The sequence below is a fragment of the Cervus canadensis genome, chromosome 14, assembly GCF_019320065.1.
Source record: "Cervus canadensis isolate Bull #8, Minnesota chromosome 14, ASM1932006v1, whole genome shotgun sequence".
NCBI classification, from domain to species: domain Eukaryota; kingdom Metazoa; phylum Chordata; class Mammalia; order Artiodactyla; family Cervidae; genus Cervus; species Cervus canadensis.
This window is the reverse complement of record NC_057399.1, coordinates 35,529,360-35,553,101: the sequence shown is the minus strand read 5'-3', so window position 1 is coordinate 35,553,101 and position 23,742 is coordinate 35,529,360. Positions and strand designations below refer to the sequence as shown.

The window sequence follows — 23,742 nt, the reverse complement described above, 5'->3', positions numbered from 1 at the left end:
CTGGAAAACAAAAGAGGATACAGAGAAACAGAAAGATGTAATGCATGCTAGTGATAGAGTCTGGGTCAAGAAAGTTTCTGAATTTAATCTTAATGGGCAAATAAGAGGTGTACAAAAAGTCAGAGGGTGGAAATTGTACACAAAGGCTCATGAGTGCAGGAAGCAAGCGATTCTGTAAGCAGGAGCTGAGAGAGCCAGGGCAAGAGGGGTGAGAGAGGTCGGTGTGCAAGAGCCAAGTCATGCTCAGAAGTGGGGACGGTATCCTCTAGACCAGAGGTCCCCAGTCTCCAGAATCTAAGGCTTGATGAAATGAGATGGAGCTGATATAATAATAATAGAAATGAAGTACACAATACATGTAATGTGCTTGAATCATCCTGAAAGTATCCCCCAACCCCTGGTTCATGGAAAAAGTGTCTTCCATAAAACCATTCTCTGGTGCCAAGAAGGTTAGAGACTACTGCTGTAGACAGTGAAAATCCATTAAAGGATTTTATACAGCAGAGTGACAGTAGATCGTCTGTGTATAATAAAACCCAAGTTTCCTTTATTACCATTTTAGGAAATATTTATTGTGTGTCTGCTGCATGTTAGAAACTATGCTCCCAGCTTGGGATAAGACTAAACCCTTTGTCATTTCTTCTATTCCACATGATCAAGTTTGGATGGAACTTGCTGTTAAAGGTTTGAAGGTCAAGCAGAGGCATTTATACATAGTTTATGGATGGTTGGAGCCTTTATATTTAGTAGCAATCTGGTGACATAATTTAGGACGGTTCTTAGGGAAGGTGGCTCCTGAAGGCATGTCAGAGGATTGGACACCACAGAGAAAAGTTCTGGGCAGTCACTGTGCAGTTATTTGCTATTGTTGCTGCTGTTTGGTCGCTAAGTCGTGTCCGAGTCTTTGTGACTCTGTGGACGGCCGCGCACCAGGCTTCCCTGTCCTTCACCATCTCTCAGAGCTTGCTCAGACTCATGTCCATTGGGTCAGTGATGCCATCTAACCATCTCATCAAGTGCCGCCCCCTCTGTCGTGCAGTTAGTTAATTCTAAACAAATAAGATTCTGAAATGAGATGGTGATGCTAGAAAGGGGATGTAGAGGCAGACAGAGGGAGTGGGAAATGCCAAAGGTCTTCATGGAGCAATCAAGGGAGAGGAAAATGTCATAGATGGCTCCGAGGTTTGAGCTTGGATAATGAAATAAATGGTGCTGCCATTCATCCTGAAGGATGAGAGATCAGGAGAAAATTAATGAGTTTAAGTCTGTGGACATTTGACATGAGGTAAAAGTGAAGTCAGGCTCCATTTTGATCAGTCTCCATTTTGTCCATTAATTCTTTTTCTGTCATTCATAAAAATAGAAACAAGAACGGACTATTAGTGTGATTTTTATTCTGGCAAAATTTCATATGAAAATGAGATTATTTATGTGTTTAAGTAGTCTGTGAATATTACTTGATCTCTTACCCTAGTGACAGACAGACCACGTTGCACTGATTCAGTGGAGAGGATGCTTTCTCGTGGCTCTTACACAGGGCAGTTAATTGGGGCATTTGGACAAGTAGAGAGTCGAGTGGAGTGGAGCCCTATGATACCAAAAATTAGATGAGGGAGGCCACAGGAGGAGCTCCCAAACCCAGCTTAGTAGTTCAGGGAAGAAGTCCCAAAGAAAGCAACATCTAAGCTGAGGCTTAAAAAATGACAAGAAGGTGGTCTGGGAGGTTAGAGCGGGGAAGACAGTTTCAAGCAGAGGACAGTACATGTAGTATTTCACAAACAACAGGAAGACTAGCACTTGTTACATATCCACATCTTACCCATCCATGAGACTTTTCAGCTGACATCCAACAAACATTATTCTAGACATACCGTATTGCCAGCACTAGGTCTGAGAGTAGGAAGATGATAGAGATAAAACCCTAACCTTATAGTGGGAGAACAGATACAGGGAATAGATGATTAGAATATAGTGGAGCAATACTGCCAGGTACTGTGGAAACAGAAATACAGAATTCTAGCCCAACATGGATGTCAAGAGAGAGATCCAGAAGGAGCTGATATCTAATGAGTCTTGAACAATGAGAAAGATTTAGAGAAGGTAAAATAGTTGCAAACAATGAAAGAACTGTAAACAATGGGCTATAAATTCAATCTATTAAAAATATGTACTGTTCATGGGAAATAGATGGGGAAACAGTGGAAATAGTGGCTGACTTTATTTTTGGGGGCTCCAAAATCACTGCAGATGGTCATTGCAGCCATGAAATTAAAAGACGCTTACTCCTTGGAAGGAAAGTTATGACCAATGTAGATAGCATATTAAAAAGCTGAGACATTACTTTGCCAACAGAGGGTCATCTAGTCAAGGCTCTGGTTTTTCCAGTGGTCATGTATGGATGTGAGATTTGGACAGTGAAGAAAGCTGAGTGCCGAAGAATTAATGCTTTTGAACTGTGGTGTTGGAGAAGACGCTTGAGAGTCCCTTGGACTGCAAGGAGATCCAACCAGTCCATCCTAAAGGAGATCAGTCCTGGGTGTTCATTGGAAGGACTGATGCTGAAGCTGAAACTCCAATACTTTGGCTACCTCATGGGAAGAGTTGACTCATTGGAAAAGACCCTGATGCTGGGAGGGATTCGGGGCAGGAAGAGAAGGGGACGACAGAGGATGAGATGGCTGGATGGCATCACCAACTTGATGGACAGGGTTTGGGTAGACTCTGGGAGTTGGTGATGGACAGGGAGGCCTGGCGTGCTGCGATTCATGGGGTCACAAAGAGTCGGACACGACTGAGAGACTGAACTGAACTGAACTGATTCAGGGTAAAAATAGTATCATATAATGTATGGTTTTGACTATTAAATACCTAATTTTTCTTTATATATTTAAAAAAACTCAATGCCTATTTGCCAGATTAACTTGGTAGTATGTCTTAGACATCACTGGAATGACATTTTAGTCCATGGTAACAGATTTCTCTTTCATTTTCCAATTTCTGAGTAAATTTATACTACAAAATAGAGTTTCTCTCTTAGTATTTTTCTTTAGATAGTTCAATTTTTCTTTTTGTTTTATTTATGTACTTACTCTTTGTAACAGTTGAAATGGGACTCAGGAAAAGGGATTAAAACCTTTGATAACAAAAATGAGAGACTCTTACAAATCAGAAAAAGAAAGCAGATCATTATGGAAAAAAAAATATGCTCTAGAAATTCCCATAAATATATTCTAAACACTGGGAAAAAAACAAGAGGAAAAGAGAAAACTGAGGAAACGTGTAAGAACCATGGGAAATGGAAAGCAAATATGTTAGCAAAAAACTTTAGATAATTCCTATTCCTTATATTTCCTAAAGGAGCAATGGCATAAAGTTACCCATCCAGTCCTCAGGTTGGTTCATGTGGCATCATCAGATATGACAAAAAGCTGTGTGCCAGGCTGCGCCACTTGCAGTCATTGGTAAATTCAGAAATTAGAATGGAGGTTTCTGTTAAATATTATACAGGAAAAATGAGGGAGGAGAACAGAATTGACTCCAGAGCCCTGGAGCAGGTTGCTAATTTGGATTTATGTAAAAGCTAACTACAAAAATGAGTCCAATTTGTTTTTCTATCAAAATACAATTTCGATTATTGAAAGGCTGTTTTGTTTTACCAACAGAAACTGTGCTTTCCTTATTTCTGGCCAAGAAAACTGAGAGATCTTAATCCCCAGACCCGAACTCCTCACCATCTAAACATAAATCTGTCTCTTGTGAACATAATGCAAGTAGAGCTCCGTGCTTCTGGGATTTCACACTTGGTTTTTTGTGTGGAGAAGCTGGGCACTCCTTTAGGGAAAGGCCAGATTTCTTGTGGAACAGCCATGGGGGTACTGCAGGTTCTAGTATTAGGAATTTTGTGGGACTTCAGCCTTCTACTTGAATACACTAAGGGGACAGAATGCTGGTCAGAAACTTGAGCAATGCCACCATCCTACAGTAGCAAGTTGTAGTAACAAAGGGGACCTCTGTGACTGTATGGAGCAGGACTTTACTCTGGTTGGTTAAAAAGAAAGAAAGAAAGAAAAAGCACCACACAGATTGTACTCAGAGAAAAAGCTGCCAGAAGGTACTCAATGTAAATTAACTCCATAGCAACAATTTCATGTTTATGACAAATAAAAATGAAGAATAAGAGCATTTTATAAAATTTCAAATTTCTTTGATCTTACTGATTTGGCTTTCAGATTGTCTTTCTTTTCAAAAATAAAAAGTAGACATTCTTAGAAGCAAAATCGATTCATGACACATGGCACCACTAGTAGCAGCTCAGTGTTTTAATTTACAAGCTATTTAGTATTTAATTGATTAATCATATTTTTGTTATTGACATGCTAAAGGCTTAAATAGTATAGCACTTTACAGTTTACTGAACGTATTACATCATTCAACTTAAGTTTCCCACCTATGAGGTAGGTGTTCTCCCCTTTTACAGGTGAGTAAGGTGAGGCTCAGAGACACTAAGTGGCCCAGGCAAGATCAGAGTTGCTACTGCTAATAGTTAATAAGGACAGAGAATGTCCTCGGTATTCTTCAAAGGACACTGCATACAGTGACTGCTATAATCTTCACACCAAGGGCCCTCTTCATTTTATAGCTGAGGAAGCTATAAGGTAGTATACTATTGAGCTGGCTAAGAAGTTTTTAGGCTTTTCTGTAAGCTCTTACAGAAAAACTCAAACAAATTTTTTAGCCAACCCAATGATTTGCCCTGGCAACACAATAGCAGAGAGGAAAGATTTGAGCCTAGGCAATCTGGCTCCAGAGTCTACATGTTGAACCATAACTGTGCCTCTGTGACCATAAAATGTATGGACCAAGACAGGACATTTTTTCCTAGGACCATCATAAACATGTAAGAACTCCATGACAATTAAGCATCAATAGTATGGCCCCAAACACATCTCAGAATCAAGACGGATCAGTTACATGCTCGGCCACAGATTTTAGAAGAATATGTTAAATGTGGAACACTAAAATTGGTAGGTTATCATGCGAATTTAGAGGAGAGATAAAGAAGCTACCCACAGGTCAGTACTATCATCTGCCATTTTATAATTGAGGAAAATGGAACCTAAGGTAATTAATAACTTGTCTGACAACACATAGCTTAAAAGATTAGAGACCTTAATTTAAACACAGAAACTGGAAAGATCATTCAGACAGCTTTGTTTTTTTGTAGTTAATTAATTTGAGTTAAACAATATATATATACCCAAATGACCATAGCAAATATATATATATATATAAAAATAAAAAAATTCTGCAAGGCATGACATTCATCATTAAACTCTGATACAAATTTTGACCTCCCAGTTAAATGAGTTCGAGAATGCTAATATGGACTGTTAATACAAAAAGCTTTCCTCAATTTGAAGTGGGACTTCCACAAAGACCAGAGCTCACCTTCCCATATAATTATATGGAGCTGGGCCCCTTGATGATAACATATTAAATAAAATTAGTAAAACTTTACTTAGTATAATTAAAATTCTGAAGGTTAGATTTAACTTACCTAATTAAATCTAATATACTGGGAAAACGCAGCTTGCTTTATAAGTAGTCCAGGGCTTTCTCAGATATATTGATTCTCAAGTTATTTATTTTTCTATTCGCTTAATAGTTAAGGTCTATATTGGAAAGAGTATTTGAAGGCTAAACTCCAAGCTTGAGTTAGACAGGCGAAGTGTTTTCATTATTTTTTTTTCATTTATTTTTATTAATTGGAGGCTAATTACTTTACAGTATTGTAGTGGTTTTTGTCATACATTGACATGAATCAGCCATGGATTTACACGTATTCCCCATCCCGATCCCCACTCCCACCTCCCTCTCCATCCCATCCTTCTGGGTCTTCCCAGTGCACCAGCCCTGAGCACTTGTCTCATGCATCTAACCTGTGCTGGTGATCTGTTTCACCCTAGGTAATATTCATGTTTTGATACTGTTCTCTTGAAACATCCCCCCCTCGCCTTCTCCCACAGAGTCCAAAAGTCTGTTCTGTACATCTGTGTCTCTTTTTCTGTTTTGCATATAGGGGTATCATTACCATGTTTCTAAATTCCATATATATGTGTTAGTATACTGTATTGGTCTTTATCTTTCTGGCTTACTTCACTCTGTATGATGGGCTCCAGTTTCATCCATCTCATTAGAACTGATTCAAATGAATTCTTTTTAATGGCTGAGTAATATTCCATGGTGTATATGTACCATAGCTTCCTTATCCATTCGTCTGCTGATGGGCATCTAGGTTGCTTCCATGTCCTGGCTATTATAAACAGTGCTGCAATGAACATTGGGGTGCACGTGTCTCTTTCAGATCTGGTTTCCTCAGTGTGTATGCCCAGGAGTGGGATTGCTGGGTCATATGGCAGTTCTAATTCCAGTTTTTTAAGGAATCTCCACACTGTTCTCCATAGAGGCTGTACTAGTTTGCATTCCCACCAAACAGTGTAAGAGGGTTCCCTTTTCTCCACACCCTCTCCAGCATTTATTGCTTGTAGACTTTTGGATAGCAGCCATCCTGACTGGCGTGTAATGGTACCTCATTGTGGTTTTGATTTGCATTTCCCTGATAATGAGTGATGTTGAGCATCTTTTCATGTGTTTGTTAGCCATCTGTATGTCTTCTTTGGAGAAATGTCTGTTTAGTTCTTTAGCCCATTTTTTGATTGGGTCATTTATTTTTCTGGAATTGAGCTGCAGGAGTTGCTTGTATATTTTTGAGATTAATCTTTTGTCTGTTTCTTCATTTGCTATTATTTTCTCCCAATCTGAGGGCTGTCTTTTTACCTTGCTTATAGTTTCCTTTGTTGTGCAAAAGCTTTTAAGTTTCATTAGGTCCCATTTATTTATTTTTGCTTTTATTTCCAATATTCTGGGAGGTGAGTCATAGAGGATCCTGCTGTGATTTATGTCGGAGAGTGTTTTGCCTATGTTCTCCTCTAGGAGTTTTATAGTTTCTGGTCTTACATTTAGATCTTTAATCCATTTTAAGTGTTTTCATTATTGTTGATGTGTTAGTGACTCAATTGTGTCTGACTCTGCGACCGAATGGACTGTAGCCCACCAGTCTCCTCTGTCCATGGAATTCTCCAGGCAAGAGTACTGGAGTAGGTTGCCATTTCCTTCTCCAATATAAAGCTGATCTATGTCCAAAAGCAATTTTTTTTTAAATTTAGAGCAGATTCTTTGAGTTCATATGATTTGGTTGTTACAAACTTGTAGGGACATATTAGTTCCTCATTTTACTCTTCCTATCAGTTATCTTACTTTCCTTAATATCCTGTGAGATTATAAGTAGGGTCATAACTTTGCTGAATCAAAAAGAACTTTTGCAGTAAGGAGTTATGTATTTTACAGATTCTGTTCATGTATGTTGTTGCTAGTTTGGAGAAAGAAGCAGCTTGAAGAGGTTTCAAGTTGGAAAATTCTAGTGCAAGAGAAGAGTTCTAAAATGTTTTTGACTGCCCTGATCTAGGAGAGGCATAAATCCCCAAGAATTACCTGCTTCACCCACTTCTACTTTTCATTGAAGAATTCAGTGATAAAATGGATGGCAAAAAGGAAACATATGTATATCTGTTTTAGGAATGCATTTTGAAAAATGCAAATATGTCTTAAACATAGAAGAAAATCATCAACAAAAAAATGGTCCCTTAAAGACCATATAGTTGGGATCATTGATCTAATCAGAGGTCAGGAAAGGTTTCAATCTGGCAGTAACAAATGAGTTGCTATTTGAGAAAAGAGAAGAGTTAACTTGGAATTTGTTGGGAGTGACAGAAGGTTCTAGGCAGACGGTACAGAATGATAAAAGATGGAATGGACCAAAGTAAATTCAAGAAACATAAAAGTCCAGTAGGGTATAGCTCACAGGACAGAGAGAGATAAATTCCAGGATCCATTGAAAAGGTCTTTAAAATGGAAATGTTACAGTTAATTTTCTATTATAAAATGAAAATTTCAGAGATTGGACTAAAGGAGGTTAAACTCAATGGAGAGAGAGATTTAGGAGTAATCCAAGCATGAGACAGAGGAATAAAGCTGAAGCAGTGGGGGTAGTGAGGAGGAGAAGTGAATGGACTATAGATAGATGGGAAGTAGTAGGGTTTGGTGTAACTTGGGTGTGAGAGAGGGAGAGAGTTAACACGGATTGTCAGTGACAACACCTAGGTTTACAGTATGCACTAAAATGGATCATGGTGCCATATTGAAAGAGGATTTATTTTAGAGCCATATTTTTTGTTGTTGTTTTATTTTAACCACAGTAAATTTGAGGTACTTTTGTGACATAGAAATGGAAATATAAACTTGGAATGGGAGACACTTGTGGAGTTCAGAGGAGCAGTCTTGGCTGAAGATATGAATCTGTAAATCATCTGCATTGAGGGGATAACTGATTCCCTGAACCGGAATGAGATCACATGGCAAGAAATGAGGAAGGAAAGAGAAATCCATGGCCAGATCCTTGAGGAACTCCACCCTTATTGAAAAGCTGGGTAGCAGATAATAAATCCTGCTAAAGACATAAGGTTAACATGGTGAGAGATCTTAGTAGAAAACTAGGAGAGTTGGATACAGAGGAAGAACAGAAAATGTTTCCTGTAGGGTCTTATGAATACTCAGATCAAGTAAGAGAGTCCGAAACTCTCCTTTTGATGCAAGCTCGACGACCCTGGTGAAGGTGGTGAGGGGGCAGATGTGGCAGAAGCTAGTGCACAGTTGACTGGGGAGTGGATGGAAGGTCAAGTCCTGGAGAACAGCAAGGACACACAGCCCTTCTCAGTCCTGGGGCAGCAAGAGGTAGGAGAGACTGATGACTGGAGCAGGATGTGGTTTGTCTGGTCTTTCCAGTGGTTGAAAGCTAATGGATAGAATCCAGTGAGGATGGAGATATTCAGATATATGGGAAACTAGAACCAGCCCATCCTAAAGGAAATCAACCCTGAGTATCACTGGAAGGACTGATGCTGAAGCTGAAGCTGCAATACTTTGACTACCTGATGTGAAGAGCCGACTCACTGGAAAAGACCCCGATCCTGGGAAAGATTGAAGGAAGGAGCAGAAGGGAGCAACAGAGGAGGAGATAGCTGGATGGCATTCACTGACTCAATGGACATAAGTTTGAGCAAACTCCAGGAGACAGTGAAGGACAGGGATGCCTGGCATGCTGCAGTCCATGGGGTTGCAAAGAATCAGGCACAACTTAGCGACTAATCGACAATAGCAAGGAGTATGGTGTATGGTCAGCATCCTAAGAGTGATATGTGGGACCCAATTCAAGAAAAAGTAACTGACCTTGAAAAGTGAAGCCAGCCCTTCTAACTGTACCAAGGAGAAAGACTACAGTTTGCATCTAGATATAGGTGGGCTTGTAGGAGACAGAGGGGGAGGGAATTCTTGTCTAAATTTTTTTTTTATTTTCTCTGTATATAAGACATAAAGCCATCTTGTAGCAGAGAGGCATGAGCATCTAGGATTTGAGGCCAGGAAAGAAAGTTTGAAAAACTTTCTGTGAATATTGAAACTGGGTAAGTGGTGGTCTTATTGACAGGCAGCATTGAACTTCTATTTGAGTTTGCTGAATATGAACTTGCAGCATCATTCTACCCTGTTCATTATTTTTCAAACAGTATTCCGCTCCTTGTGTTCAGGTACAGAGAAAGGCAATGATAGATTTCAGCCAAGGTGGAGTGGAGGATGTGGGTTTTGGAACAAAAAAGTTCAGGGAATTTTGAATCTTGGGTGGTTCATGGGCCAGCCCTCTGAAGGATTAAATCACCCAAAATGATGGCAGAGTTTGGGAAGGAAAAAAAAAAAAGACCATCAACCCAGGGTGGGTAGGTGGAGAAACTTCCACATAAGGAAGATTCTGAAGAAGTTGATAGATGGCAAAGATCTGTAAGAGAAGACCACAACACAGCTGAATTATATAATCTTCCAAGAGAAGGGGCTATGTTTTATGGGGGTGTGGGGGAGGGGTGGCTTCCTAGGTGGTGCAGAGGTAAAGAATCCACCTGCCGATGCAGGAGATGTAAGAGATACAGGTTCAGTCCCTGGGTCAGGAAGATCCCCTGGAGTAGGAAATGGCAACCCACTCCAGTATTTCTGCCTGGAAAATCCCATGGACAGAGGAGCCTGGCGGGCTACTACAGTCCGTGTTGTTTCAAAAAGTCAGACAAGACTGAGCATGCACACACACATGCATGCACATTGTATTTTTTAGCAAAAGGGTGGAGGGAAAGAAACCCCAAGCCCTAAACGTGAGGGTCACGGCCGAGAGGGCGGGGTAAATTGACCTGCCGCTGCTGGAGAAGTCTGCAATGGAAGCAGTATCCTGAGGGGACAGTTAAGCTTCAGGAAAGGCAAATGGGTGGTGGTTTACGAAATTGTAATTGCTGAGAATACAGTTGAAGTGCATAGACTTAGACCCAGGAGTTCCAAATTCCCACCTCCCCATTTCTTCAGGAGGTGAGAGCTACTTTGAAGCAGGTTCCACTTTGCCTGCCCTAGTTGAATGCTTTAGAGATCTTGGAGAGAAAAGGTTATGGATATCTGGCCACACTGTTAATTAATTGTTATGGGGGAGGCTGTTCAATTCTTATCTGAGCCACAAATGACATGGGTAGTCGAGGAGTGCAGCAGAAGAAAGAATGAATTCTTTTTTCATGTACAAGAATGGCAACTCAGAGTATGAAAGCAGAAGCAAAATTAATAGAATTCATCAGCTTAACCTGGATTTAGAAGATTCTGAAGGAAAACAATGGGAACTCCCTGATCACATGCAGTATCATCGCTTTAGGCAAAGAGGATCTGTTCTGACTTTGTGCAATTGGTAGTGAAAAGCAAGAGTTTCCCTGACAAGTGTGTTTATCAGGTCCACCTGCAGTGTCCTTTTGTACGCTAGGTTGCAGCCCCTGTCATTCTCTCCATGCTGATTTAACATGATGGACTTGTTTGGCAAATCCTTCAGGTGGTGGGAGGACAGGAAGAGGAGGAAGCTTACTCTGGATCATAAAATAAAAGATTGGCCTTGCTCATATACTCTGCTCTTCCTTCTTCTTACCCTCCTTGATCATCAAGATTGTTTGTAGGAAAGATAATGGATGGCTAAGTGATGTGATTCCATGAGCCTGCTGATGAGTTGTTCAGAGCACTGTGGAGAGAATGCAGCTAGTGCTGTCTGGTTTGACTTGAATTTCTAGGTCAGGGAGAAAAAAAAAAAGTTTGATAAGTCCTTTAATCTGCATCTCAGGGAATTTCACTGTGTCCTCCTGTGTCTGCGTTCTCATCCATCTCTCCCACCATGATGGTCAGTAGCAGCTGGCTTCTGTTAAGTGCTATATGATACACACTGTTCTGAGCACTTTGTGTTCATTTATTTTCCCTCAATAAGTCTGATATTATTTACTCACATTTTCAGAATGTGCAGCTGAGATTCAGGGATGTTAGATGATCAGCCCAGGATCACACGGCTCATTAGTGGCAGAACCTACATTCTGGGCAAGATGTGTCTCTAGATGCCATATTCTTTACTAAAGACACTCTAGATCTGCACAGCCCAGCAAATGTAATGAGAGCCACATGTGAAATATTACACTTTCTAGCAGGTATGGTGAAAAGTACAAAGAAACAGATGTAACTAATTTTAATTACATATTTTATGAAGCCCAATATATCCAGAATATTATCATTTAACATGTGACCATCATTAAAGAAATATTGCTATGATATTTTACATTTATTTTTCATACTGTTTTTGAAATCTGTTGTCTTTCATAGAGCACCTGTCAGTTCAGACTAGCCACATTTCAAGTGCTTGATAGCCACTGGAGGCTAGTGGCTACCATACTGGACAGAGTTGGTCTAGACTCTGTTTATGGAAATGGAGTTCTTAATCACACAGGATTTGCTGAGTTTATTACAGATTTTGCTTTAAGAACAATGAAGGCTCCTGTGTGTGTGATTAATCTCTGTAATAGAATGTGACACAAGCTTGATGGAGCCCATCCTTCTCTCATGCCTTTCCTGAGTGCCAGCCTTCTTTTCTAATGGTGTGTGTTCATTTCCACAATAAGTTTCCACAAAATTTATAGAGTCTAAGAAGTGCTTTATGACACAAAGTAAATGAAACAAAAGCAGACTCTTGCCATAGTTTATACACACACACACATACACACACACATACATACATACACATATACACATGCATACATACATACACATACATGCACACACATACATGCACACATACACGCACACACACACATACATACTTACATGTGGACTTCCCCAGTGGCTTAGTGGTAAAGAGTCCGCCTAAAACGCAGCAGATGCGGGTTCAGTCCTTGGGTTGAGAAGATCCCCTGGAGAAGGAAATAACAACCCACTACAGCATTCTTGCCTGGGAAATCACATAGACAGAGGAGCCTGACAGGCTACAGCCCATGGGGTTGGAAAGACTCAGACACGAGTGACTAATCACAGCGCGTGTGTGCGCGCGCGCGCACAGACATACACACACACTTTATTTCCCCGTGGGCTTCCCTTGTGGCTCAGCTGGTAGAGAATCTGCCTGCAGTGTGGGAGACTGGGTTCGATCCCTGGGTTGGGACAATCCCATGGAGGAGGGAATGGCTACCCACTCCAGTATTCTGGCCTGGAGAATTCCATGGACTATACAGTCCATGGAGTTGCAGAGTCAGACATGACTGAGTGACTTTCACTTTCACTTGTATCTCCTTACTGTTTTATCTTGAGCAATTATTCAATCTCCGTGGATTTTATTTATTTGGTCTGTTACCTGTTCTTAAAGTTTTTGTTTTTTTTTTTTAAACAAGGCAAAGTGAAATTATGCATTTCCTATAATACATGAACAATAGGAAGTGATTAATGTGCTGTTATTATACATCTATGTTCAAAGTCTTTGTATAGTAACTACCAAAAATCAGTATGAACAGAGTCCCTGTGAATACAAGAGCAGGGTATATACTATATAGAAGTTACAAAATAATTTTACAAATAACCTGTATCTGATTGAGGACAGGTACTGTTATACATAAAGTGAAGTTGACCATTCTCAATGTGAGACTTGCTTATTAATCTTTTTGTCTCTTCCTATAAGTGTATTATATTGAAATCTATTTTGAAAGCCTCAGATAGTGACTATCTCAAAATTTCTGCAGTTCTACCTTAAGATGTGCAATTTGATGGGTAGAAAGTGAATAGAAACTTTATGCCTTTATATATTTAATAATTGTGAGGTGACAAGAAATTTTTATGCTTTTATTTTTTCCAAATAAAAAGTACTTATATGGTGTATAGACAAAATCATCATCATTGTACAGGCATTTGAATGATCCTAGAGTAATTTTTGAGGAAGGCGTGGCAGCCCACTCCAGTATTCTTGCCAGGAGAATCTCCATGGACAGAGGAGCCTGGCAGACTACAGTCCATGGGATCGCAGAGTCGGACATGACTGAGCGACTAAGCATAGCACAGAGTAATTTTTATTACACATCTTCTTTTTAAAAAACCCTCTTATAAATTAATGTCATAGAAAATTCTTGGCTCAGCAGCCTGTGGTGGTAGATTTCAATATACCTGCCTTGCATGCGTCCAGCAACAGGGTGCTAACAAACTATTTCTATTCTGTTTATGATACCTAATAAAGGGCAGTCAACCATGGTAATACTACCTACAAGATCATTGAAGTTACACATAAATGTCTACCCTGTTGTTTTTAAAATTGAACAAACAGGTGGTTATTTGTCATTGATGGACAAGTCGCTCCATATTCATAATTTGCTTTCAGGCTCAATCATTGGTCTGTGGAAGATTTAAGGATATATCCGTCTTCTCTTCCCTCTGAACTAACCTTATTTTTATCTGTGTTCTTGTGCAGAGGTTACTACATAATAATTGTGCCTTTGAAGAAATCTCGTGGGAAATTTATCAAGCCATGGGAGAGTCCAGATGAAATGGAATTAGATGAGGTAACTGTGTTTTGGGTGGTATCTTTCATTAGTTACTTAATTTTTAAAATAAATCTCTCCTCTCTATGGAGACCTTTCAGCATCTGATCTGGGTGGATCAGCTCCTACATGGCTGGCTGGTCGACTGCCTACTTGAATGGTTCAGTGCTATGGGCGTGTTAACCTCTTGGGATCCCAGCAAAGAGCTTTTTCTTTAATTAAAAGACATTAAGCTGCTATCTAATCTTTGTTGGCTTTAATATTTTGCCCCTTGCTCCTTGTAAAACGTAATGCAGAGGTGTGGAAGGAGAAGTGAATTGTCAGCAAAGACTTAATCACCACCGTTAGGAATTCCAAGGTCCACTTCATTAGTGCAGTAGTAGTTGAGGTTGTTAAAAATGCTAAGTTACAGTTTGCACCAGAGTTCAACACTTGACCTACTATGTATTTTTGACCAATTACTGACAGAATTGTGCTGATTAGCACATTTTAACTTCCTTCTATATTTTATAGGATTTCAGAATCAAAAATGCATATAACTTTAGGAACAAACAAAACAAATCACAGAATTTTGAGCTGAGCAAGAAATATGGTACAAAAGACAAAGGAAACATAAAGTAGTATGATTTTAATTTCTAAAATCATAATAATAACAGTAAGTACATTGGTATTGTTTTTGCAAAAAGAACTTGTTTTTGAAAGTTAATACATACAGCATAGAACAAGAGTTAATTTTTCATACTTCCATTTAGATGAGAAAAGTGTGATTGGAAGGGTTAAGCCAGACCCTCAGAGGGCCACACAAATTAATGGCGGGGGTTCACATTTTGAAATACCATATAGGAGAGACTTTATGATTTTAATATGATTCTAGTCTGAATCAGTTCAGAAGTCAAATAAAAAGTCAAAAGCCCCTATTTGGGGAAATATGATATTTTAATGTACTGAATTTATTTACAGCATGTTGTACATCTTACAACTCAACCTGTTTTCTTAGATATTTTCTCTCCATCAAATTAGTTCATACAAAGCAAAGAAAAGCAGAAATTCCCTAACTGCATTACAGGGAGATGATGTTTATTTTGTTCATGTCTGCACTAAGGAGACTATGATCTTGAGAGATAAGGACTGTTAACTTCTTTTGGCAAACATATGTCATCCCTAGAAGTGTGGTTCATCATCACCCATTTCATTTATCTGACTTCAGGTTGATCAAGTTTGGAATAGGAGATGAGTTCAAGGTTAGGACTGTGTTTTGTGTCAATGTGTAGTGATTAGATAAGCATTGAAGGAGTGTAAAATGAGGCACATTTCTATAATGTTGTCAAGTAATTTAGGCTTTATATTTTACTTTTTTTTCCTGCTAATATTAAAGGAACTAAATCCTTTTTATGCTGTCAGAGGAGTCTATCTGAAAATGCCAGTTGATGAGCTGTTCTGTAAACAGTTTGAAACAAGTCATGGTTTATTTGCAACTGATCAGTTAATCCTAACATATTCTTTATTATTTTAATCAGTTCTCAGCTGAAATACAGAATTCAGATGGAATTGGATTTAAAATGGAAAGGCAACTTATAAAATCTGACTCTTTCTATCTATTGAAAAAAAGTTTCCAAGGAGTTAAGCTCCAAGCCAAAAATGACATAAAATACTTTAAAAAAAAAAGCTTTCCTTAGAAGTAGAGCCATTTGATAGTAAGTAATAACAGGCTGATTCTCTTTTATAGCCAGGTTTTAACCTCCGAAATGTACAGCAATTCTAATGGATTAAAGTATAGAGCTATATGACATTGAACTTTCTTGCAATTAAATTCTGTGGGTCTCTGCTGCTCATTCCCATAACAAAGGGTCATTTTAATCATCCCACAAGTTGTGGTGCATTAATCTGTATAATAGTTTGATAAAGAACATTTATTAATTCAAAATTTTGGGGTCAGGATGGGTTCTTTCCCACTTTTGTTACTGATATAATTGAGACCACATTGTAGAATTAATGGTGGAAGAAATAAGATATGCATTGACTGGAAAATGAAAATTATTTCTGATACAATACTAAAGCCCTTGATATATCTTCTGGAATTACCTCCAATACATCTTGTAACCATTGTGGAGGGGAACAAATGAAAGGAGGCTACGGCCTCACTTTGTGCTTACTCATCCAGTTTCTGATTCCTACGGACAGGTTTTTTTTTTTTTTTCCTACCATGGATAATAAAAGCATTGTAGTAATTTTATCTATAGCTTGGTACTGCCAAGTTTGACAAAGCAGTGTTCCTCTCTTAAATGTATTTGACCAAGTGATTTTTCAGAAAGGCCTATAATTCAAATCATTGAAACCCTATCATCGAATAGAATGGTGGCCTGAGGGGATTTCCACATGTGTGCTTCACATCGAGGCCCATAAAAAATAGAAAGAGGCTTTCTAAACAGAGTCACTCTCAGTATTGTCTTCTGAGCTCATTTATCCTTTGTCTGGGGATAATCTTCACATAATAAATTCATAGACTAGAACTCTTAGTTGTCAAGGTCAGACTGGGCAGAGCAGACCTTGATAGTCAAAATGAATTTTGGACAGAATGACTCCTAAAAATGTTAGTTATATTTAATTCAGGGCAAGTCTTGTAATATATCATAAGCTTTTCATCGCATTGTACTTCAAAGGCTTGCTATAAAATAATGTGGTCATTTGTGGTTGTAACTTGAACATATTGGCTCACTTCATGTCATCTGAGCACACTTGACCCATATAAAGTATCACACAAGAAGCATCCCACAGACATTAGGGCAGCCTAAGGTTCCAGGTTTGACCTTAGGGAATGGCAGCATTGGGTCTAAGGGGGACCGAAACGCTAAAATATTTTAAGGTACTTCCTCTAAGTCTTCTAAAGAAACCCCAGCAAAAGGTACTCACTCATGACAGTGATATGGATGAATTATGACAGTTGCCTACATGTGAAGTATGAATAAAATCAAGGTAGGGTTTGATCAGTGGAGTAGAAGAGGGGACACAGTTGCATAAACAACTGATGGTAAATGTTTCTGATTAACCAACTTCAAAAAGCTTTTCAGCTCATCTGTACTTCATTTGTCCTTCTCAAAGTAATGGCCCATCATCTCCTACATATCAACAAGAACCTATGTAGTGACTTTTCAAGTATATGTTAAACATTTACATCAGAATTTTTAAAAATATTTAAAGAATCCAGAAAAAAAAGCATGCATTTTTCTGTTAATGAAAGCAGATACACAAAAATTATATATTTAAGTACAGACTCAGTTAAAACAATTAAGAGTATTAATTTAGCCTAATGTTGCATTTGTATTTCTTTAATATTGTGCAGCCTCCACGTAAACAAAAATATGGTTGGAAAAAATGTCTTACAAGTAATTTCATTTTACCAATTGAATCCAATATTATTACTTTCTATTGTGCCTCAGTTTCCTCATTTATATAGAGGTAAAAATAATCTATTTTATAGAGTTTTTATGAGTAAATAAAATAAGCTATGTTTAGTCTCTTGAGAATGGTGCCTGGCACCTAGTAAGTGCTTAACAAATACAATTATTATTGCCATTATCATCATTATTATAAGAAAACCTAAATTTGACAACAGGATCAAAAGATAGTGCTATGTTTCTGGACTAGCTTTATTATACGCCAGCTGGTCCATAATTGATCAGTCTATCTGAATTTATCATGAGATGGTCCAATTGTGCTAAAGAAGCCTACTGTGGTTTTCATAAAAGAGCTTACATGTTAAATAATCTTAATTGTATCAATAAACTCAAATTTAACAGAAAATTTGAAAACATTATAAATTAAATTCAATAACATGGGCACAAATTATATATGTATAACCAAAAGAGTGATTTTTACATTTTTAGGTTATAATTTTGACCAGGTTAGCACATTTACAACTTTGTGTTAGAGACAAGTTAACCATCAAGTTCCTAACAGAAGGTCTTGGTTTTTGCCGTATATATAGTCTGCAGCTGTTATTATTAGAGAAGCTTGGCCTTCATTGTGTAGGGTCTCAGATACACAGTCTTCTCTATAGAGGTAGTAAAATAAATCAGCATTCTTTCAAAAAAACAATTACGGTGCCTCTTATATTCAAAGGCAACTCAGACTGCTATAAACTTACCCTAAGCCCTATAAAATATCAATATTTAATGGGAGCAGAGAGAACTTGGTCATCATTTTGAAATTGTCATATCATTAACATGATTTTCTCCAAATAGTAACTACAAAAACAATAGAGTATCAAACCATAATTTGTAGTTTTTTTTTTTTCCAGTTAAAAATACATGAAGGATTTGTGTGTATGCATGTTTATGTTTGTTTCATTCTGGGTAATATAATTATTTTTTCTCTAGCCTGCCTTTTTATCACCTAGCTAGATAATTTAACATCTCCAGAGAGCTGTGAGCTCTGAAAAAACTTGCTGTCATGATAAATGCAAGGAATTGTACCCTAAATGGTTAAATCAAGGAGACAAGTCAAGCCAAAAGTTGTTAAATAAGTGACAATGTCTATTTAAAATGTTAATTAAAAATTGGTCATCAGAGTCTATTTTATGTTTATTTGAGGGACTATACGTCATACAAATTATGTCATTACTAACTCTTCAAAATGTTGGTCTTTGACTTTTTCTGAGGTTAGTACTTGTTTAATAAATCACAGTGATAAAGCCTGCATGACAGGCTTTTGTGAATCAAACTGACTTTTTTTCCATAGACAAGTTGTAATGCTTTCTTGTCCTTTGAAAGGATTTCATTAGAGTGGACAATGATGTGAGCTACCAGTAAAGGATCTAATTGCCCTCTGTTTATAGCCTGAGCCTTGCATCTGCAATACAGTGTCTTACCCTAACAGCAGGACAGGCATTTGGAAGACAGACTGAGATTTAGTAATGCTGACACACATGAGAAGTGGACACATTAAATTTGGGTTGTTCCCAGCCCTGAATTAATTTCCCTTATTAAACTGTCATTAAGTTGGGTTATTGTTGTTTACATTTCTTTCTCTGTTTCCCACTTTTTCCCTCTAAGTTGCTTAAAGAGATATCTAGGAAACGCAGAAGCCTCCGTCATGGAAGAGAAGTTGAATTAAAGCCATATATTGCCGCTCATTTTGATGTCCTTCCCACCGAGTTCACCCTGGGGGATGACAAACATTACGGTGGATTTACAAACAAGCAACTCCAGAGTGGTCAAGAATATGTCTTCTTTGTGTTAGCAGTGATGGAACACGCAGAGTCTGTAAGTGAAATGTGATGGCATCCATCTTATTGGTGGTATTCTTAAATACGTTTTTCACCAGAATGTGGGGATATGGGGCTACACGCATCCTAATTGTTTCTCATGAGATTTAACAGGCTGTCTACTCTTTGAATGTTGCTGAGTAATCTGCTTGTGATTTCATTACAGCTAAGGCTGTGTCTCTCATCACAGGACATTTAGGTGGATTTCTAGTTTATGAAGTCCAGATCGATGGTGCATGGTGGTCTTTGTTTCTTCTTTGTTTTTTTCTTCTAGCATTTGTAACTCAATCCCAGACCCCCATCTTGCCCCAAGTCCCTTCTCACTCTCCACTGGTAACCCCTAGTTTGTTCTTTATATCTGTGAGTCTGCTTCTGTTTTGTATTCATTCGCTTATTTTACTATTTTAGATTCCACATGTAAGTGATATCATATGGTATTTGTCTTTTTCTTTCTGACTTATTTCACTATGCATGATTCTTCCTAGGGTCATCCATGTTGATTAAAATGACATAAATTTTTATGACTGAGTAATATTCCATTGTGTGTGTGTGTGTGTATATCACATTTTCTTTACTCATTCATCTGTAATGGTTAGAGACATTGAGCATCCTTTCATGTGACTGTAATCTGTATGTCTTCTTTCAAAACCATGTCTATTCAGGTATTCTGCTCATTTTTAACTGGATTATCTTTTTTATCTTTTTTAAAATATTGAGTTGTATGAGCTGTTTATATTTTGGATGAGGTGAGGTGAGGTGAGGTAAAAGTCATTCTGTCGTGTCTAGCTCTTTGCAACCCCATGGGCTGTAGCCTGCCAGGCTCCTCTGTGCATGGAATTCTCCAGGCAAGAATACTGGAGTGGGTTGCTGTTCTCTTCCCCTGGGAATCTTCCCAACCCAGGGATCAAACCCAGGTCTCCCACATTGCAGGCAAATTCTTTACCAGGGAAGCCCTATATTTTGGATACTAAGTAGTTAGCAGTCTTGTCATTTGCAAATATTTTTCTCTTTCAGTAGGTTATCTTGTTTTGTTGATGGATTTCTTTGCTGTGTAAAGTTTAATTAGGTCCTTTTTTCCTTTTTATTTCTTTTGCCTTAAGAGATTAAAAAAAAAAGATACGATTTATGCATTTCCTGCCTGTCTTCTCTTCTAGGAGTTTTCTGGTTTCAGGTCTTACATTTAGGTCCTTAATCCATTTTAAGATTATTTTGGATATAATAAGGGAGGGAGTAAGTGAGAGAACGTTCTAATCTCATTCTTTTATATGTAGTTGTCTAGCTTTCCTAGCACTACTTATTGAAAAGACTATCTGTTCTCCATTATGTAGTCTAACCTCTGTGGTAAAATAGTTTACCATAGGTGCATGGACTTATTTCTTGAGTCTGTTTTCTTTTCCATTGATCTGTTGGTCTGTTTTTGTGCCAGTACCATGCAATTTTGATTATTACAGCTTTAAAATGTAGTCTGAAGTCAGGAAGCATGATTCATCTAGCTTTGTTCTTTTTTTTTCTCAATATCATTTTGACTTTTCAGAATCTTTTGTGGTTTCATATAAATTTTAGGGTTATTTGTTTTTGGATCTGTGAAAAATGCCATGGGTAACTTGATAGGGTTTGCATTAAGTCTATGGATTACCTTCAGTAGTTTGGACATTTTCTAATATTAGTTCTTCCAATCCAAGGACAGATGACATCGTCCCAATTCTTTTTATCATTTTTCAAATTCTTTCATCAGTGTTTTATCGTATAGGTCTTCAGAGTATAGGTCTTTCACCTCCTTGGTTAAGTTTATTCCTAGGTGTTACATTCTTTTTGATGCAATTTTAAACAGGGTTGTTTTCTTGCTTTCTCTGATAGTTCATTATTTGTATATAGAAGAGCAACAGATTTCTGAATATTAACTTTATATCCTGCAACTTTATTGAATTCATTTGCTAGTTCTAATAATATTTTTGGGGGAGACGTGAGGGTTTTCTATATATACTATAATATCATCTACATATAGTGACAGTTTTACTTCTTCCTTTTCAATTTGGATGCCTTTTATAGGAATCTTAATGTGACACACATCTGGATAGAAATGACAGCTATCATTGCTCATCTCTTTTCTCATTGCTCATCCTCGTAAACTGTTCTCAAGTATATATTTATACATATGTGTGTGTGTGTGTATTTAATACTAGGTATGTTGTTGCAAAATACCTAAGAGACCTTAGCCTGTGTGATTCCAAAGGAACTAACAAACTCTGAGATTAAACATAGTCTATTTCCAAGTATTTGAAAATATCAACTAAGAGGGGAGTGGTGATCGTATGTATGTATTTTATTCTCCTAGAATTGCCAGTGAGCCCGTAGTGCTTTCTGCCCAGATTCAAGGGAAGTTCTATCTAGGAAAAGGCAAGCATAGCCTGTATCTTAAATTATAGCAATTTACCAGTGACTTTATCAGTGAAGAGCCAAGGAAGTTAGAAAATAATCCAATAAAACAGCATTCCTAAGGTCCTCTAAATAATGAATTGTCTGCTTTTATGTAATTCATCTTGCTCTCACGTTGTTTTCTGCTTCAGTTGCTTTGAATGTTAAAAAGACAGAGAGAGAGGGCGAGAATGTAGATGTGAGGAAGGTAGATTTTGAAGTGGCTGGTCACATTAACATTTAATATACATATTCTAAACTGTATCTTCTTTGGGGGTCTAAAACTGACAGGTATGGCAATTAGGTAGAGCCAGGCCCTTCCCCTCGATAGGAGAAGTCTAAGAAATATCAAAGATTTCTCCACATCCGGTGTTAGCATATACAGTGGGGCTTCTCTTCAAATGACTGAAGGAATTCCCTCCTGGAAAATCAAAACACAAAGGCAGCCTTTCTGCCTGGTTTACCTTTGTGCACAGGGTGTCATTTGAAAACAAAGTGACAGGCTTCCTGGAGTTTTAATGTACAGATATGCTTTCTCTTTCTAGTTGAAGGTTTTAAGTCAGAACATCAAGGGCATGGAATGCTGGAATCATATTCTTTTTTTTAATGATTTTTAGATATTTGAAAGAAATTTTCTTTAAATAGCTCTAGGACATTTCCTAAAGCATGTTCAGAGCATTGAGGTAGATCAGAGACTCCAATGAAAAGGAAGTTCATCAGATCATGCACTGTCAGAGACTCTGGTTTCTAATGTCTCCCAAATGTTTCTACTAGTGTTGGAAAGTATCACCATTGATGAATAAATTATGTAATTAGCATTTCTTTCCAAATATAAATTGTCTAAATTGCCCCTTTCTCCATCATCTTTTTCAACATCATTTTCAAAACTAACAGTATTTCCTTTGTTTTCTATGTGTTCATGCCAGCATTTATTAGAAGAGACTTGCATTCAACTAATATAATGCTTTTGTAGTGATACAGTCTTTTGTAAACTCCAGATTTTCATAAGTGATGAAAGGGTGGGATGGCAATTTGCATACAGAAAATATCTACCTTCCCAATTGAGCTGTCCCCCAATTAACTGCCTCATTAAGCGTATCAAAGGACTGGTTTAGAATGACTAACATTTAACCTTTTCCATTACCCCCACATACTGAACAAATTCTGCTTTTCATAAGGCTGGTATCATTTTACGGTTTTCTTTTCCTTTTTACATGTCTCTGTTTCCTGATTTGGGTTGGAAATCTGTGTACTTCGGGAAAAATCTCTGGTTAGATTTCTCTCTTGACTAACCAAGATTATTATCTCAAAGGCTCTTGGTAGAGAATTTCACATTACAGAGTTTTGCTTATTTCAGTCTCCCAAATAGTTTGAATGTGACCCACAAAATAGGGGGAAATTTAAAGCAAAACAATTATATAAAGAATCATAAAAAAAAAAAAAAGAATCATGTTTCTTGGATATAGAATGTATTTGCCAAGTCCTTTGTGTAAATCCTTATACTGTACATATCTTTCCTTTTTTATCTACTTCTAAGAAGGTTTGGAATATATTGAGTTTTTAATCTTCTTTTGATGCCATTAGAAAATCTGAAAGTCAAGTCAGTCTTTTTCTTGGACATAGTGAGGAAAATGGGAAAGGAGACTAGCATATATGCATTTAGTGGGCATGTATTCTCCAGAATGACTGCTGAGCTTGTCCTACTTAAATTCAGAAAATATGCCCTACTTTTTAAAAAATGCAGACTGAAAATAAGTATATTTACTGATCATGGAAAAATAAGTATGCTCTCTCATGTTTTAATACTGTCAGTCATTTGAAAAAAATGAGCATTTTATTCAACAAAGATTTTCTGGGAACCCACTAAATGCAAAGTTCTGGTTGCTTTAAGCATACAAACATAAATTGTATATAAATCTGTACCTTCAAGGAGTTTATAGTTTCATTAAAGAAAATAAGGCATATACACAGATCAAAACACAATATAGTTTGACCACTACCATTAAAAAACAAATAGGACTACCTCAAATTGTTAAAATTATT

The 23,742-nt window shown here is 37.7% G+C and overlaps 1 protein-coding gene across 13 annotated transcripts in view; it reads left to right on the top strand.

Moving 5' to 3' along the window:
- Positions 1 to 23,742, top strand: part of PTPRD (protein tyrosine phosphatase receptor type D) — a 427,632-nt gene that overhangs the window by 256,137 nt on the left and 147,753 nt on the right. For all 13 annotated transcript variants that reach the window (XM_043487052.1, XM_043487049.1, XM_043487053.1 and 10 more), the window contains 2 exons: positions 13,952 to 14,042; positions 19,073 to 19,282. In XM_043487052.1, coding sequence (XP_043342987.1) covers positions 13,952 to 14,042; positions 19,073 to 19,282 — 301 coding nt within the window. The remainder of the gene's footprint in view (positions 1 to 13,951; positions 14,043 to 19,072; positions 19,283 to 23,742) is intronic.